Here is a 17,463-nt window from a genome sequence, read left to right as displayed (position 1 = left end):
GAGGCACCTATACTTGATTTGCTATGTTTTCATATAGAAAATAAAGTTTTCCTATATGGTAGCTGTTTTCCTATTATCACAGATAGCTTAGCCCCTCAGCCTATCTCGCTTTCTGTGTTTTATTGGGTGCACTACAAGCTTTTTTTGTGAATCCATAGCAATTATTATTTTATTTTATATTTTTCCTATTAACTTATCATTAAGTTAATACAATTATAAAAAAGAACTCTACATGACCTCATTTATTATAACACTACTTATATTGTATCATTTCTCATCACCTAGGCTTAAAATACTTCTAGAAAGTTGCCTTTGTAAAATAGCGTCAACCGGGGTGACTTTCACTCATGTCGAGGAAAAATATTCAAATCGTTTAATCTCCGATATCTGTTATCCGAAATCGATGTTTAAGATTTATATCCATAGCCCTGATCATTATCTAGGTTTTACAATATTGATATCTTGTCAAATCTTGATAATTATACAGGATGGGGCAGAGCCGACTGACGAGTTTGAAAGGGTTATGAATAATGAATGGAGAAACTTAGAAAAAAATGGTTTGGTTTATTGAATTCAGCTCGAAAAATAGTTTTTAGTGTTAGTTTTTGAGAATTATATCGGTTAAATGGCGGCCATCAGCAGCTATACACTGATGTAGCCTATTTTTGAAATTTTCAAACGCATTTTGGCATATTGCCACTGGTAAGGCCTGAATCTCCTCCCTGATTTTCTCCTTAAGCTCTTCCAAAGTGTGTGGGCGATGTTTGAAAACCTTTTCTTTGAGGTAGCCCCACAGAAAAAAGTCACACACACTCAAATCGAGTGAGGGTGCCGGCCACTTCACGTCCCCCCTCAGAGAGATAAGTCGCCCTGGGAACATTTCTCTCAACAAATCCATTGAAATGCGCGCTGTGTGGGCTGTAGCCCCATCCTGCTGAAACCATATTTCCCCCAAGTCTTGTTCCTCAGCAAGTTCTTCCAATTTGGGTTGCAGAAACGTTTGTAACATTGTGACATAATGCTCGGAGGTGACAGTGATGGTGATGTTGTCATCTTTGAAGAAGTATGGCCCTATCACTCCAAATTGAGAAACGGTACACCAAACTGTCACTTTTGGTGAATTAAGTGGTCTTTCATGAAGTTGTCGAGGGTTATTTGCTGCCCAGTACCGGAAGTTTTGTTTGTTGACAGCTCCACACAGATGAAAATGAGCCTCGTCACTGCAGAAAAGAGTCGCCATTGGCGGAATACATTGAAGCATTTTCTTGCAACAATTTTTACGGTTCAAAAAATCGGCGGCATTTAATTTTTGCACAATCATGATTTTATATGGATGAAAAAACAAATGTTCATGAATAATCCTCCTAAATGAACGACTGCTGCTCTCACAATTTCAATATTTTCGGGAGTTCTCACTGTTCTTGGTGCGCCATATCTTCTTTCTTGTTGTGTACTACCAGTTTTCTCGAGTTGACGAACCCACGCTCTGATAAGAGTTCACAGATGGGACGGGTTTGTGGACAGGAATGTTAAAATGTCGTCGAAACGCTTGTTGAACTCCAATAATCGAATGTTGATTTTTGTAAAAAGCGCGAACACATAACCGCGATGCTCTCCCGTCCAATTCATGATGCACACTAAAAACTATTCACCCGGGACTGTACAATGACGCTCACCGAGCCTGCCTACTCCCACCACAGGCTGAGCAGTGTCCCCTCCAAACTTGTCAGTCGGCTCTGCCCCACCTTGTATTACTTGAATTATCGACATAAAACCTAGCTTCTTGCTTCATCTTTATTGTTTGAAAACTTTGTAGCCTATTAGAAAACTTATTTCTAAAAGACTTATAATATCGTTACATTTTATTTTTGTTTTTTATTATTATTTTAATTGGTAAGGTTAGTGATCATTTAGAAAGTCTTTTCAGGTTAAAATTATGGTGATTTTGTCCCAGTATAAAAATTGTGTTATTATGCAGGATATATTATGCGAATACGGTTCAAAATATGATAAATATAATGTATTCTACCTAATAAAACATAATTATTCACCTTGCTTAAAATTAATATGTTCTCGATATTCATTTTTTGCTTATTCTGTAGCTGGAGCCAACATGCCTCGACATTACAAAAAATTTTTAGGCAGCAGAAACAAATATTTTTCAATAAATAACTTGTAATTTTTTGAAGTGGTTTTTATTTTTTTTTAAATTTAATTATCCATTTTAAAGGTTGACATTTGGTTTTACTTTGTATAAATCTTGAAAATTAAATTTTTTCCATATATTTTTCAAAGTTAGACAAAGTCACCCAACCCCTGGTTGACATTTAGTCCAGGCAATGAATGCTCAAAAAAGGGTATAGAGGGAAATGTTTGGAAGACAATTTTTGACCCCGCAGATCTGTTGAGGGTGATAAGGAGGTAAACATATCAAAAGTCCCCACCCCTGTGCTAAGGGGGTGGGGGTGGTTTAAAGGTACCATTTTTAGGTTTCTCACATAAAACTCAAAAACTATGTATCTTAAGGACTTAACTGTCATAATTATAACAAATTAAAGCTTACATAATTTCCTACAATATTCATTCTACAACTTTTTTATATCTCCTCTAGTTTTCGAGATATCCGCTCTTGAAGGCGTGACAATTAAAAAAAAGCACATTTGTCACCAATTGTTTTCTATTTTTGCTCTTATAAATTTTTAAAAATCGATGGGAAAAATCCATGTTGATTATGAGCTTATAGAGCATTAAACTCTCCTCAATTTGATGTATAATTTCACACTTTTACGAATTTCTCTACACCTTTTGCAGCAGCTTTAGTGTTAAGTGTGAAATATCCATTTCTGCAACAATACACCAATTGACAAAGGAATTTGGAGGGAATGTTTTAAACAAAAATTTTGACTTTGCAGCTTTGTTGAGACTAGTTAGGAGGAGAACATATCAAAAGTCCCCATTTTATGTTGCATTTTTGGAGAGTTATAAGCCCTGAAAGAGCAAAACATTGGATAAAAACCTGTTACTTTAACAATTACACACCTTCAAGAGCGAATATCTGGGGAACTGTTGGGAATATCACAAAAATTCACTAAACAAAAAGTGTAGAGAATGTATCAAGCTTCATTTATAAATAATTAATTATGTCGGTTGAATGTCTTGTTTTCAAGATATGAGCGTGGAAGCAAAACGCTGAAAAATTCAACTTTCAAACCTTTTTTAGGTGGTTTGGTTTGAATCATCATGACTGGCTTTCTGATAAACCTATGCGACGCCATTAAGGAATGGCTTACTACTGTATGGTCGACTGGATCTGCACTTCCTGTATTTACTGATCCGGAGACGTGAAAATATGCTTCATCTGTAGACTACAGAATAGTGTCGTGTTGCACAGAGGTTAAGAGTGCGTTGCAAGCATCTGTATGCTTTAACCAGTCGTCTGAAACAACCATAATCTTTTAGGGGTGTAAATGGAGATCGAAGTGTAAAATTAGCCTTGCTTTTCTGGATGATATTCCAAGTGGAGCTGGATGTTTCCGCACAGAGCGCGATAGGGATTGTTCAATGGACGCCCTCACTGCCACAATATTTTCAGGTACCCCACCTTTTTTAGGTTGCCCAGCTTGTTTTCTAGGAAGTGCAGATCCTTTCGACCATACAGTAGTAAGCCATTTCCTAATGGTTCTAGCATCAGGAACTGTCATGAAGATTCAACCCAAACCGCCTACAAAAAGCATCTGCGTCGCTACCACATTGTCATTGTTTTTAAAGAACGTTCCAACAATAAAGCCTCGATGCTCACCTTACCACTGCATGATAAACATGAATACTTAAAATGACATAGTTTCCGCCATATAACACCACCACTCTTATTTCACTATTCACCTGTGCACTATTAACTGATTTGAAAGTAGGTAGTCTATTCTGACCAATCTGTTAGGCTACCCAACGGTTAATATCAAAACAGGGAATATTTCAGCCACGATAGCTAAGACAACTAAGGCTGCACTCTTCAGACAGCTAGTGCTCTATACGATACGTACAAAATGGATGCAACCCCTAGAAATAAAAATCAATATACATTTTATGTGGATTGAGAGTAGATTAATCTCTAGTATGATGCATTCAATCTTTTTAATTATTATCTCTTCTACTTAACTCTACTAATATGTTTTTCTTTCTAGAAATAAAAGTGCCAGTTATGTCTGCCTGTCACCTCATAGAAAGCTTTCCGAAAGACACAATTCATTGGTAAGTAATGCCTCACTTGACTTGATTATTGGTTTATATAGTGTCCCAAAAAGGAAGGTAGGTTTTTAAAATTACTGTAAAGGTAGTGATTTCAACATAACTTTAATGTTTCTACACATTTAAGTCTCTATTGTTCAATTAGATTGTCCTATTGTCCAAATTAGTCTCACGTTTATTGTCCAATTGAGGATACATCATAATTAAGAGAGATATTAGGGTGAAGAGTTCTGACTGAGGCCTGATTGAACGTCTAGCACTTTGAAGCACTGATATGTTAAACGTCTGAAGTCCCTATGTTAAACGTATATATTGCATCACAATAAGTGCTTGACGTTCAATTCGGTGTTTTTATTCAGCTTAAGACCTTGATTACAGCTTTTTTCAATAAAACCTCTTAAATCACCTAGTTAAATAAGTATCAATGTTGTTACAATTTGAATTTTTTTAGGAAACCGCTCTGAAAGAGACATTTTTCAAATTTTCCATAAAGTTATCGTAAAGGTCACGTCCAATGTGTGACAGTCAATGAGCAACAGTAGGAAAAAATAGTCCAATGTGCAACGGTATCCCTGGTGAAGGCCTCCATTGTTAAGAAGAACAATGAGGGAAGTACACATAGATAGCCTGAAACAATGGAAGCTGTTATCAAGCACCTTTTTATTTTATCAAATCACGATTAGCTTCAACTCATTAGAGCCATTTTCAATAATAAATAAAATAAACGACATTGAATGATTGTTAGTTTATGTTCATATGATAATTATCAGTATGAATTAGTTTTCTGGTCTGAAATATGTTTCAATATTGACCTGCAATACGATAATATTGATGATAATGATGGAATCAGTACCTAGCATCTGCCATAAAAAAGTAATCAGGTGTTACGCAAAGATGAAACAGTTTTTAGCTTTCTTTTGAACTGTTCAAATTAATTTTCATTTTATATTATTTGTAAAAATAAATTGGAATTTACAGTTTCAAGAAGTTTTATCGATCATCTGCATTTCTTCACGTGAATAACACATGAAGACACGCTACACTACTGCAAATAAGTATTTTACAGATATCAAAGAGAGCGCTGAAAAGAATAGAGTGTAGTACGATGAGATCCGAGCATTGTGCGAAAGTTATGAGTGTTTGAAATGTTGATCCTTGAGGTGTCCTTATGCGCAGAGGAGTGCTTAGGAGGTGTCCTTATGCGCATACTGGAATGAAAAGCATCTAACGGGTGGTTCTCATAGAACATAATCTCATGAACTTATATCATTGTGCGAAATATCAATGTGACGACAATATTTAGTCAGTGATGATGGTTGAGTCAGATTCGTGAAGTCAAGAAGAATAAGCTGGCTTGGGCATGTAGAGAGGATGCCACAGGAGAGAGCCCAGCAGAAGCTCATGCGAGAGGTCTTCTACAGTGCAAGAAGAAGAGGAAGGCCGAGAAGGAGCTGGCTGAGAGAAGTAGAGAACGACCTGCGTGTGATGGGAGTGATGCAGTGGAGAGTGTTAGCCCAGACAAGAAACGATTGGAGGCGAATTGTGGAGGAGGCGAAGGTTCTCCATGGACTGTAGCGCCGGCATAAGTAAGTAAGTAAGATGATGGTTGAAGCTAAAAATTAGGTGTTTTTCACAATACAAGGAGCATTGTTGTCAGGTGTAGGCTACCTGGAAATCTATATGAAATAGAGCGCTCTACCTGAACTCAGATTATAGAGCACAAAAATACGCCCAGAAGGATTTTGAATTATACATCTAAATTGTAACAATCGGAAGATATTGTTGATTAAAAACTACAATTCATCAAAACTTATTTTTTCTTTAAATTCCACTCATTTCCGAAAAATCATAATTCAGTACTCATCAGAGATAGACAGTTCCGAATGATCTAATTTTATTCAGAATCTTTCAATCTAAAAAATAGGCGAGAGCAAATTTTTCTGTCCGATTAACGGATAAAGCTGGGTTTTCGTTTGTGCGTAAATGCCGTTGTCGACCACTAGGATCTGAGGATCTCAGACTGGATGGATTTCAATTTGTCTACATAACCTTAAAGATTATGTTCAATAATTATGTTTCAATGTGGGAGGTTGAGTTTATACTTTTAAATGGCAATATGTTTATATTATTAGAAATGTTTCGATTTTTAAAAATAACAAACACAAATCATGAAAAGTTATTTGATCAGCTATTTTAGCACACTTGAAATTTGGACAATATGAATGTCAACAATGCTTGTCGAAACTACTCTCGAATTTTTGAATATAGCCCAGTCAACGAAGTGTTATAGAGGGAAAAGTTTGGAAGACAATTCTTGACCCTGCAGTTCTGTTTAGGGTAGTGAGGAGGTAAACATATCAAAAGTCCCCACCCCTACCTCCTGTGCTAACTGCAACCGATATGACTAGCTATTCAGAAATGAAGCTTGATAAATTCTCTACAATATTTGTTCTTTGATGATTTGTGATATCTCCAACAGTTTTCGAGATATACGCTCACCCCCCAACTGGTCTCAACAAAGCTGCGAAGTCAAAAGTTATGTTTAAAACATTCTTTCCAAATTCCTCTATCAATTGGTCTATTTTTGCATAACTGAAGATCTCACACTCAACACTGAAGCTACTGCAGCAGTCGTGGGGATGTGCGTAAACTTGTGGAATTATACATCAAATTAAAAAGAATTTGATGCTCTATAAGCTCATGATCAGCATGGATTTTTCCCATCGATATTCAAAAAGTTATAACAGCAAAAAATTGAATGAAAATGTGTTTTTTTTTCAAAAATGTCATATCTTTTAGAGCGGATATCTCGGAAATTGGAAGAGATATAGAAAAAGTTTTGCGATCAATATTATAGGAAATTATGTAAGCTTTAATTTCTTATAGAATAGTCATGTCTGGAAAATGCATAATTTTCGAGTTGTATGCGAGAAACCAAAAAATGGTACCTTTGAACCACCCCCACCCCCTTAGCACAGAGGGTAGAGGTGGGGACTTTTGATATGTTAACTTCCTCACTACCCTAAACAGAACTGCGGGGTCAAAAATTGTCTTCCAATTTTATCCCTCTATACCCTTTTTTTAGCATGCATTGCCTGGACTAATAACTATGTGATAACTATGGCATTTGCCTGTCATTACTCTGTATCTGAGACAAAGAGATCTCTAAAGCTGCGTACACATATACGCGCCTCCAACCCGCACCGAGCACGCTCCGCCCTCGTACCGCCCTCGTTTCACCATCGCACCGCAATCGCTCCGCCCCCGCTCTCTACTCAATCTTCCAAAGCTTGCCAAGCGCGACCTCTGTTATAACACGCTCTTCTCGCGTACCACTCTTGCTCCCCGGTCGATCATCAATCACTCTGCTGGAGTGACGTTCGGTTGCACAGCAGAGCGAAAGTCTGTATGCACCTTTAGAGAGTATCTCAATGCTTAACGTCTTCGACTGCAGAAGTTTACACACAAACGAAAACGCACTTTAAGGGTAGGCGATGATTAGATGATGATGGTTCGTTTACTCATAAAATTGAAGAGGTTATGTGGGCATAATCCTACAAAAAGAAACTAACACATTGTGATGAAACAAGAATCTCATGAATGGATTAATTATAATTTTTATATTAGCCTACTAGTATTAATAATTTAAGAATAGAAATTATAATCATAATTTTAGAATAGAAATTGTAATCACAATTTTAAAGTGAAATACATATGCATAATTTTCCTACTTATCAATTAGTAATTAAAACGTTTCTAGTGATAACAATCTTGAAAGGACAGTCCAAATATAACATATTTGCACATTTGAATTTTCATTGGATAAAAAGTTAGCGTGAAGTAGCGCTATTGGGTGGACTGGAATGAGCGGGAAGTTTTAAACTAGCGTATTCTATTTTTCACAGCGACGACAGTTCAATTACTCAGAAACTTTATCCTGCAGAATTCGATCACATTATGGTATCCGGCTCTTGATTTTCTCTGAAATAATATTATAAACAATATTTTGTATTAATAAAAAGTGAAGTACCGTATTGTTATGAAATGACAGCCTAATGCACATGACTTTGCTGATATTTCAGCAAAGATTGTCATTATAGAAAAATAGATTTCAAGATACCACTACAGTACAGTAACTTAGTTGAATGCTGATTATAAACAATTAAATTTTGTGTTTGATTTCACCATTCAACTAAGTTACTGTAATGGTATCTTAAAATCTATTTTTCTATACGGTAATGACAAACTGTTTTGTAGAGTGAGAGGACTGTATCTAAATTATTATTGTATTCAATGAAAATACTTGCCAAGCTGGAATTAAAAGAAATATTTACTGTGAACAAAGCTATGGAAAGTCTCAAATTAGTATAGATAATCGACTCACCAGTCGTAATTTTCATATGTGCCAGATTATATCAATTATAAGGTATTGGAATCGAAAAACAGGATGGAATATAGAAATGAGAAGGCTAAATACCTTTGGGAAAGGAAATACCTTTCTGATACTCTGATACTGTGGCCTGGCGATGATTACAAGCTGCTTGGCAATATTAATTTCACTGTTCCTTGCTTCTCCCAAATATTCATGACATTCATTAAACACTTCAATCAATTATTGACATATAATGTCCGGCCAGACAAATAACAAATAACAAATAAAGTGAGCCGGAACGTTCTCGCCTTGTACACTCCTGACTCAGTCTGCTTTTCTTTTCCGACTGAGAAGAAAAAACCTAGGCTGACGACAGTTTTCGATAATCCACCGCCAGGAGGCAGCACTGCACGGAACAGCGCTACAATTCAAGAATGGCCACAACATTCTCCCCCACCTGAAAAGATATTTTTCAGCTAGGGCAAAGACAAAAATGACGATTATATAATACAAAATCCAAACATGCAACCACAACCAAGAACACAAAAAAACCAAGATTTACGACTACACCCTCCACTATTGAGTGGGTAGTGGGAAAAGTTTAGTGACTGGTCGTTTAAGACACCCATTCTTCAAACGCACCAGAGCCACTCTCACTTGGCCGTCCGTCCCTGGAAAAACTTGTTCCACAATACCTAGTGGCCACTGCAGTGGAGGGAGGTTCGGCTGATCCACAATTACAACAGTGCCTAATTTAAGTGGAGTAGACGATTTCCACCATTTTCCTCGTTCCTGAAGCTCATGAAGATATTCTACTCGCCACCTGCACCAAAAGGATTGCACTAGTTGATTCACCAGCTGAAAGCGAGTAAGACGATTGACAGGAGAATCAACAACATCTTCCATTGGAAAAGCTTTCAATGGGGTAAGTTTGAGAAAATGTGCTGGTGTTAATGCAAGTGGTTCACTGGGATCTTCACTCATAGAGCACAGTGGTCTCGAGTTCAGTACAGCTTCGAGCTGAACTAAAACGGTATTCATCTCTTCGTACGTTAACAATTGAGTACCAATCACACGAAATAGATGTGATTTTGTTGCCTTTATGTTCACTTCCCAGATGCCACCAAAATGGGGCGCTCCTGGCGGAATAAATTTCCAGTCGATTCTATAATCGGACAAATCACCTATAAGACTGGTTTGGAACATAGAAGAGTTGACAAATTTTGAAAGCTGAACTAATTGCTCTTGAGCGCCAACAAAATTGGTTCCACAATCTGAGTAGATTACTCTACAAGGCCCACGTCGAGACAGAAAACGTTGAAAAGCAGCCAAGAATGCTGGAGTAGACAAATCAGAGACGAGTTCAATATGTACTGCTTTTGTAGACATGCATACGAACAGACATATATAGGCCTTCAAAATGACGGGATTACGTCATTTAGCCATAGTAACTCATATTGGTCCAGCGTAGTCAACTCCACAATGCTCAAAAGGTTTCAATTGCGTTACTCTACTAGCCGGTAAATTACCCATTTTAGGGGGTGAAATCTTTGGTTTACACCGAAAACATTTATTACAAAGATAAACACATTTACGAACAACAAGATGACCAGACAGAATCCAAAACTTTTGCCTGATTAAGGATAACAGCAGATGGGGCCCAGCATGACAATTCTTCACATGAAAATTATTCACCAATAACGTGACAAAATTGTCCTTTTTCGGCAAGATGATTGGATGACAATTATTAAAACCAAGATTAGCTGTTGACAATCGACCGCCGACGCAAATTACTTCATTCTCTAGGAATGGAGACAAACGCTGCATACGAATTGAACAACACTTTCCTGTTTTCAATTGAGACAATTCATTAGTAAAATGGATTTTCTGTACTAGTCTACATAGATACATTTCAGCTACATTCAAATCAGACTCACCCTGTTTAGGTAATACACAAACAAATTTCAAAATCACAATTACTACACGTAACAAATGTTGGTAGCTTGAACAGCGTTGAATCAATGAATATATCACATTATCACAAGTCACATCTGTGTGAAGGGTTGTGAGAACATTAGTTTTAGCTTCCGGTGGATTTTCAACTTCGACAAAGTCCACTTTCACTGGCCAACTATTTTCCTCTTTTTCCAACCAAGTAGGGCCGTTCCACCACAATTTATGACTCACAAGCTCGGCTGGTGTTAAACCACGTGACAAACAATCTGACGGATTCTCTGAGCCACTAACGTGCTTCCACTGTTGCACATTACAATCTTGAATTTTCGATACACGATTCGAAACAAAAGTGGTCCAGCGTGACGGTGGGGCCTGAATCCAATAGAGAGCCACCATTGAGTCTGATAAGGCTATCACACGAGACACACGACACCTTTCACTAATGATGTTATAGGTAGTATGAAACAACTCCACCAATAATAGCGCAGCACATAATTCCAGTCGTGGAATGGAAACTGATTTATTTGGAGCGACTTTGGATTTTCCACACAGCAAAGTGATAGTTGGTGGCGATCCATCATCACATTGACTCTTAAGATAAATGACAGCTCCAAGTGCTTGTTCGTCACAAAATCCAATTAAACTAATTCTTGTATTCAAATACACTCCGAGATGACGAGGAATAGAGATAGTTGATAATAAATTAAACTCATTTTGACATACTTCCCAGCGTTTTGTGACTGATAACGGTGGTGTCTGATCCCAACCAACTCCGCATTGCCACAATTGTTTGATCAGACACTTCAATAGTAACGTGAGAGGAGCAAGAAACCCCATTGGATCGTAAATTCGAGCAACTGCTGAGAGTATCTTACGTTTGGTCGCTATCTCTCCAGTATGTTTGACAACAAAGTGAAACGAATCGACAACTGGTTGCCACCTCAAACCTAGAATTGATAACGAATTTTCAAAATCAAAATTTTTAGATACAATTGATGTGTCATTCTCGTGCATATATTCCATCAACTCAGCCGAATTGGATGCCCACTTTGTTAATTCGAAGCCACCTCGTTTGAATAGCTCCTTGGTCTGACTATAAATTTCGTTAGCGTCTGATAAAGAAGGGGCTGAAGTGACAAGATCGTCGACAAACATATCACTCGGTATGCGTGTGGATGCAGCAGGGAAATTATCACCTTCTTCTTCTACCAAGCGGTGTACTGTACGTAAGGCCAAATACGGCGATGAAGACACTCCAAACACGACACAATTCAACTCATAAATTTCAATTGGATCCTTGATAGAAAATCTCCATAGAATACGCTGGTATCTTCGACATGATTCTTCCATCACGATTTGACAATACATCTGACATATGTCAGCTATCAACGCTATTTGAGATAATCGAAAATTGAGTAACACAACAAAAATATCCGTTTGCAATTTCGATCCAACATGCAATATTTCATTTAACGATAACGATGTGGTGGTCTTAGCACTAGCATCAAACACAATACGAATTGGCGTTGTGGAGCTGCTTGCTTTAACAATTGCATGATGTGGGATGTGATAACCACTCTTATCAGACTGATCGGTTATCAATGACATGTGTCCCTGTTTCAAATAGTCTTTCAATATTTCGTGATAGGCAACACATGATGTAGAATCCAACTCCAAACGTCTTTCCAAATTCAAAAAACGTCGTTTGGCAGAATTATACGAGTCACCCAAATTATCAGGGGGTTTCAACCATGACAATGAAACGATAAACCTCCCCGATTCAGTACGACAAACAGATGAAACGTAGTTATTCTCACAATCGACTTCTTCAGGCTTTAGCGGCCGTGTTGAGGCATGGCACTCTTCCAATTCCCAAAATTTTTGAACCATTTTATCCAATGAAAGATTGCACACAACCTGACTGCTCGTATCACACGACGACGACAAAACCGGAGCTCTTCCCATGAGGATATAACCCAAAAGACTGTCTATAGCTGTAATCTCATTCACCTTTCCCACCACACGATCAGACTTCAGCAAATGAGGTAACAATTCAGCACCAATAATCATATCAATTGTATTCGGTGAATAGAATTGTTCATCAGCCAATTGTAATCCACTCAAATGAGACAATTTAGACCTATCTATTTCACAAGAGGGCAACCGTTCAACAATACTCTCTACCACGAAAGACTCGACGGAGAAACAAATACCTGAATCAATTCTAGATTGAAACGAGAAGCATGTACGTCCACGTACAACCGTCTCCTTTCCTCCAAAACCGTGAACAACAGTATTCAATTTACTAATTGGAAGATTCAATTTTTTACAAGCACTGGATGTAATAAAATGCGATTGAGAACCGCTATCCAACAAAACACGAAGTTCATGTAATCCACCAGATGAACTTTTCACTAACACCCTAGCAGTAGACAAAACGACAATGCTATTACTACCATTAGTAGCAGAATAACAGGTGACAGAAAGATTTTTCTCAACACTCGCAGACTCTACACAACTTTTAGACTCATTCAACCCGAAATGTAACAATGTGTGGTGCATCTGGTTGCATAAAGAACACGTTTTATTACTCTTACAAGCTCTACTCGAATGAGTATCCTCCAGACAACGAAAGCAATACGAAATTTCCTTCACAAAAGCGTATCTTTCTCTAGGAGTCTGTTTCAGGAATAAAATGCAATCAACAAATTTATGACCCTTTTTTGAACAACGCAGACAGCTCACACCTCTCTCAGCTTTATTGAGATCAGTTGACAATTCATGGCTGGGTGAATGAGTAACAAACACCTTTGAACTCGAATGAGAGTGAGTTTTGAAATTTTTGGAAGTAGACTGAGTCTTTTTTACAACGGAATTACTTGACAAATTCAACAATTTATTATCATCAAATGGCAAAGATTTAACCTGTTTTTGTATAAAAGAGACCAAGTCCTCATAAGATGGAACATCTTTATCTATTACTGCCGCCTCAAATGCATGCCTAGTTACAGGATCTAACAGCTTCAATGCGTGATACAAGAAAATAATATCTGTAAGATTGACTCCCCGCAAACGTTTCAAAGCCGAGATTGGCACACAAAATTGATCAAGAATTGCAGTCAGACCACACCTACTTTCGACTTTAAGAGCCTCGAATTCAAAAATCTGTTTCAAATAGGCTTCGGTCTGAGATCTCGTGTCCTGATAACGAGTAACCAATGACATCCATATATTTTGGTAATTGGCCCCAATGGGCGATACATGCTGAATAAGATTAGCCGCTTCACCACTTAATCGTGAGAATAAATACTGTATCCGCTGTTGATTGGTCAAAGATTCGTTATCATGGACTAAAACCTTGAACAACTCATAGAAACTGGCCCATTTCAATTGGTTCCCGTCGAAAGTCGGCAATTCTATATGCGGCAAATTAAGATCAGGATTCGATTGAGTAACTGCTGAAACTGTGGGATTTAATACAACTTCAGTTTCAGCTGATTGATTTAATTTTTTCAATGCCTGTTTAATGAAAGCCACTAAATCGAGATGAGCATCTGTGAATTCAGGAACATAATCCTCTTTCAACTCAATTTTCAACTCTTGATCGGCAACCTTTTTATCCTCAATGCCTTTTGACAAGTCATACAAACGCTGAATTTGTAAGAATAAATGTTGTTTTCTTGCTTGCAAGACTTTCAAAGTCTTTTCTACCTTGTCTGTCATATTAACCAACGAAATGACATAAAAAACAAATACTATACAAAATGACAAAAATACACAACAACAAAAAACGAAAGGCAAAATAGGAACAATAAAAGAACATCCAAATCGATGTTTCTTTGCCTCCAATCAGTCGAGTGAAAAGCAGACTCATTCAAGTACAAAGCTATAAAACAATAACTACAATAATATTCGCTGATAATCGATCGATAAAGTCGAACGCTCGACAGAGATAAGAAGATAATGAGGTCATTCAATTCGACCTTGAGCCTGAACCTGTTTTGAGCGTGTACCGACAATTACAAAAAACTCGTGTATTGAAATAGAGATTCCAACATCTAAATACAAATAATAAATGGAAAAAGCAAGTTTCAAATTCAATAAATTCACTGATTCAATGATAATTAGGTTCGTGAGGACCAAAAATGTTTTGTAGAGTGAGAGGACTGTATCTAAATTATTATTGTATTTAATGAAAATACTTGCCAAGCTGGAATTAAAAGCTGCTTGGCAATATTAATTTCACTGCTCCTTGCTTCTCCCAAATATTCACGACATTCATTAAACACTTCAATCAATTATTGACATATAATGTCCGGCCAGACAAATAACAAATAACAAATAACAAATAAAGTGAGCCGGAACGGTATGGCTTGTACACTCTTGACTCAGTCTGCTTTTCTTTTCCGACTGAGAAGAAAAAACCTAGGCTGACGACAGTTTTCGACAATCCACCGCCAGGAGGCAGCACCGCACGGAACAGCGCTACAATTCAAGAATGGCCACAACATTCCCCCCCACCTGAAAAGATATTTTTCAGCTAGGGCAAAGACAAAAATGACGATTATATAATACAAAAATCCAAACATGCAACCACAACCAAGAACACAAAAAAACCAAGATTCACGACTACACCCTCCACTATTGAGTGGGTAGTGGGAAAAGTTTAGTGACTGGTCGTTTAAGACACCCATTCTTCAAACGCACCAGAGCCACTCTCACTTGGCCGTCCGTCCCTGGAAAAACTTGTTCCACGATACCTAGTGGCCACTGCAGTGGAGGGAGGTTCGGCTGATCCACAATTACAACAGTGCCTACTTCAAGTGGAGTAGACGATTTCCACCATTTTCCTCGTTCCTGAAGCTCATGAAGATATTCTACTCGCCACCTGCGCCAAAAGGATTGCACTAGTTGATTCACCAGCTGAAAGCGAGTAAGACGATTGACAGGAGAATCAACAACATCTTCCATTGGAAAAGCTTTCAATGGGGTAAGTTTGAGAAAATGTGCTGGTGTTAATGCAAGTGGTTCACTGGGATCTTCACTCATAGAGCACAGTGGTCTCGAGTTCAGTACAGCTTCGACCTGAACTAAAACGGTATTCATCTCTTCGTACGTTAACAATTGAGTACCAATCACACGAAATAGATGTGATTTTGTTGCCTTTATGTTCGCTTCCCAGATGCCACCAAAATGGGGCGCTCCTGGCGGAATAAATTTCCAGTCGATTCTATAATCGGACAAATCACCTATAAGACTGGTTTGGAACGTAGAAGAGTTAACAAATTTCGAAAGCTGAACTAATTGCTCGTGAGCGCCAACAAAATTGGTTCCACAATCTGAGTAGATTACTCTACAAGGCCCACGTCGAGACAGAAAACGTTGAAAAGCAGCCAAGAATGCTGGAGTAGACAAATCAGAGACGAGTTCAATATGTACTGCTTTTGTAGACATGCATACGAACAGACATATATAGGCCTTCAAAATGACGGGATTACGTCGTTTAGCCATAGTAACTCGTATTGGTCCAGCGTAGTCAACTCCACAATGCTCGAAAGGTTTCAATTGCGTTACTCTACTAGCCGGTAAATTACCCATTTTAGGGGGTGAAATCTTTGGTTTACACCGAAAACATTTATTACAAAGATAAACACATTTACGAACAACAAGACGACCAGACAGAATCCAAAACTTTTGCCTGATTAAGGATAACAGCAGACGGGGCCCAGCGTGACAATTCTTCACATGAAAATTATTCACCAATAACGTGACAAAATTGTCCTTTTTCGGCAAGATGATTGGATGACAATTATCAAAACCAAGATTAGCTGTTGACAATCGACCGCCGACGCGAATCACTTCATTCTCTAGGAATGGAGACAAACGCTGCATACGAACTGAACAACACTTTCCTGTTTTCAATTGAGACAATTCATTAGTAAAATGGATTTTCTGTACTAGTCTACATAGATACATTTCAGCTACATTCAAATCAGACTCACCCTGTTTAGGTAATACACGAACAAATTTCAAAATCACAATTACTACACGTAACAAACGTTGGTAGCTTGAACAGCGTTGAATCAATGAATATATCACATTATCACAAGTCGCATCTGTGTGAAGGGTTGTGAGAACATTAGTTTTAGCTTCCGGTGGATTTTCAACTTCGACAAAGTCCACTTTCACTGGCCAACTATTTTCCTCTTTTTCCAACCAAGTAGGGCCGTTCCACCACAATTTATGACTCACAAGCTCGGCTGGTGTTAAACCACGTGACAAACAATCTGACGGATTCTCTGAGCCACTAACGTGCTTCCACTGTTGCACGTTACAATCTTGAATTTTCAATACACGATTCGTAACAAAAGTGGTCCAGCGTGATGGTGGGGCCTGAATCCAATAGAGAGCCACCGTTGAGTCTGATAAGGCTATCACACGAGACACACGACACCTTTCACTAATGATGTTATAGGTAGTATGCAACAACTCCGCCAATAATAGCGCAGCACATAATTCCAGTTGCGGAATGGAAACTGATTTATTTGGAGCGACTTTGGATTTTCCACACAGCAAAGTGATAGTTGGTGGCGATCCATCATCACATTGACTCTTAAGATAAATGACAGCTCCAAGTGCTTGTTCTGATGCGTCACAAAATCCAATTAAACTAATTCTTGTATTCAAATACACTCCGAGATGACGAGGAATAGAGATAGTTGATAATAAACCAAACTCATTTTGACATACTTCCCAGAGTTTCGTGACTGATAACGGTGGTGTCTGATCCCAACCAACTCCGCATTGCCACAATTGTTTGATCAGACACTTCAATAGTAACATGAGAGGAGCAAGAAACCCCATTGGATCGTAAATTCGAGCAACTGCTG

The 17,463-nt window shown here is 38.0% G+C and overlaps 1 protein-coding gene across 1 annotated transcript; it reads right to left on the bottom strand.

The window, feature by feature from the left end:
* Window positions 1-4,333: 4,333 nt before the first annotated feature.
* Window positions 4,334-14,790, bottom strand: LOC111052827. The gene is made up of 2 exons (XM_022339628.2): window positions 8,630-14,790; window positions 4,334-4,872 (listed from the first exon to the last, which is right to left on the bottom strand). The coding sequence occupies exon 1, from the start codon at window positions 14,294-14,296 to the stop codon at window positions 10,070-10,072; it is 4,227 nt and encodes a 1,408-aa protein (XP_022195320.2). The 5' UTR covers window positions 14,297-14,790; the 3' UTR covers window positions 4,334-4,872; window positions 8,630-10,069.
* Window positions 14,791-17,463: the final 2,673 nt, after the last annotated feature.

The sequence above is a fragment of the Nilaparvata lugens genome, chromosome X, assembly GCF_014356525.2.
Source record: "Nilaparvata lugens isolate BPH chromosome X, ASM1435652v1, whole genome shotgun sequence".
Taxonomy (NCBI): domain Eukaryota; kingdom Metazoa; phylum Arthropoda; class Insecta; order Hemiptera; family Delphacidae; genus Nilaparvata; species Nilaparvata lugens.
This window is presented reverse-complemented; position numbering and strand designations above follow the sequence as displayed.

Excerpts from the sequence above, each read along its gene's own strand:
- LOC111052827 (XM_022339628.2), bottom strand. The coding sequence starts at position 14,296 with ATGACAGACAAGGTAGAAAAGACTTTGAAAGTCTTGCAAGCAAGAAAA.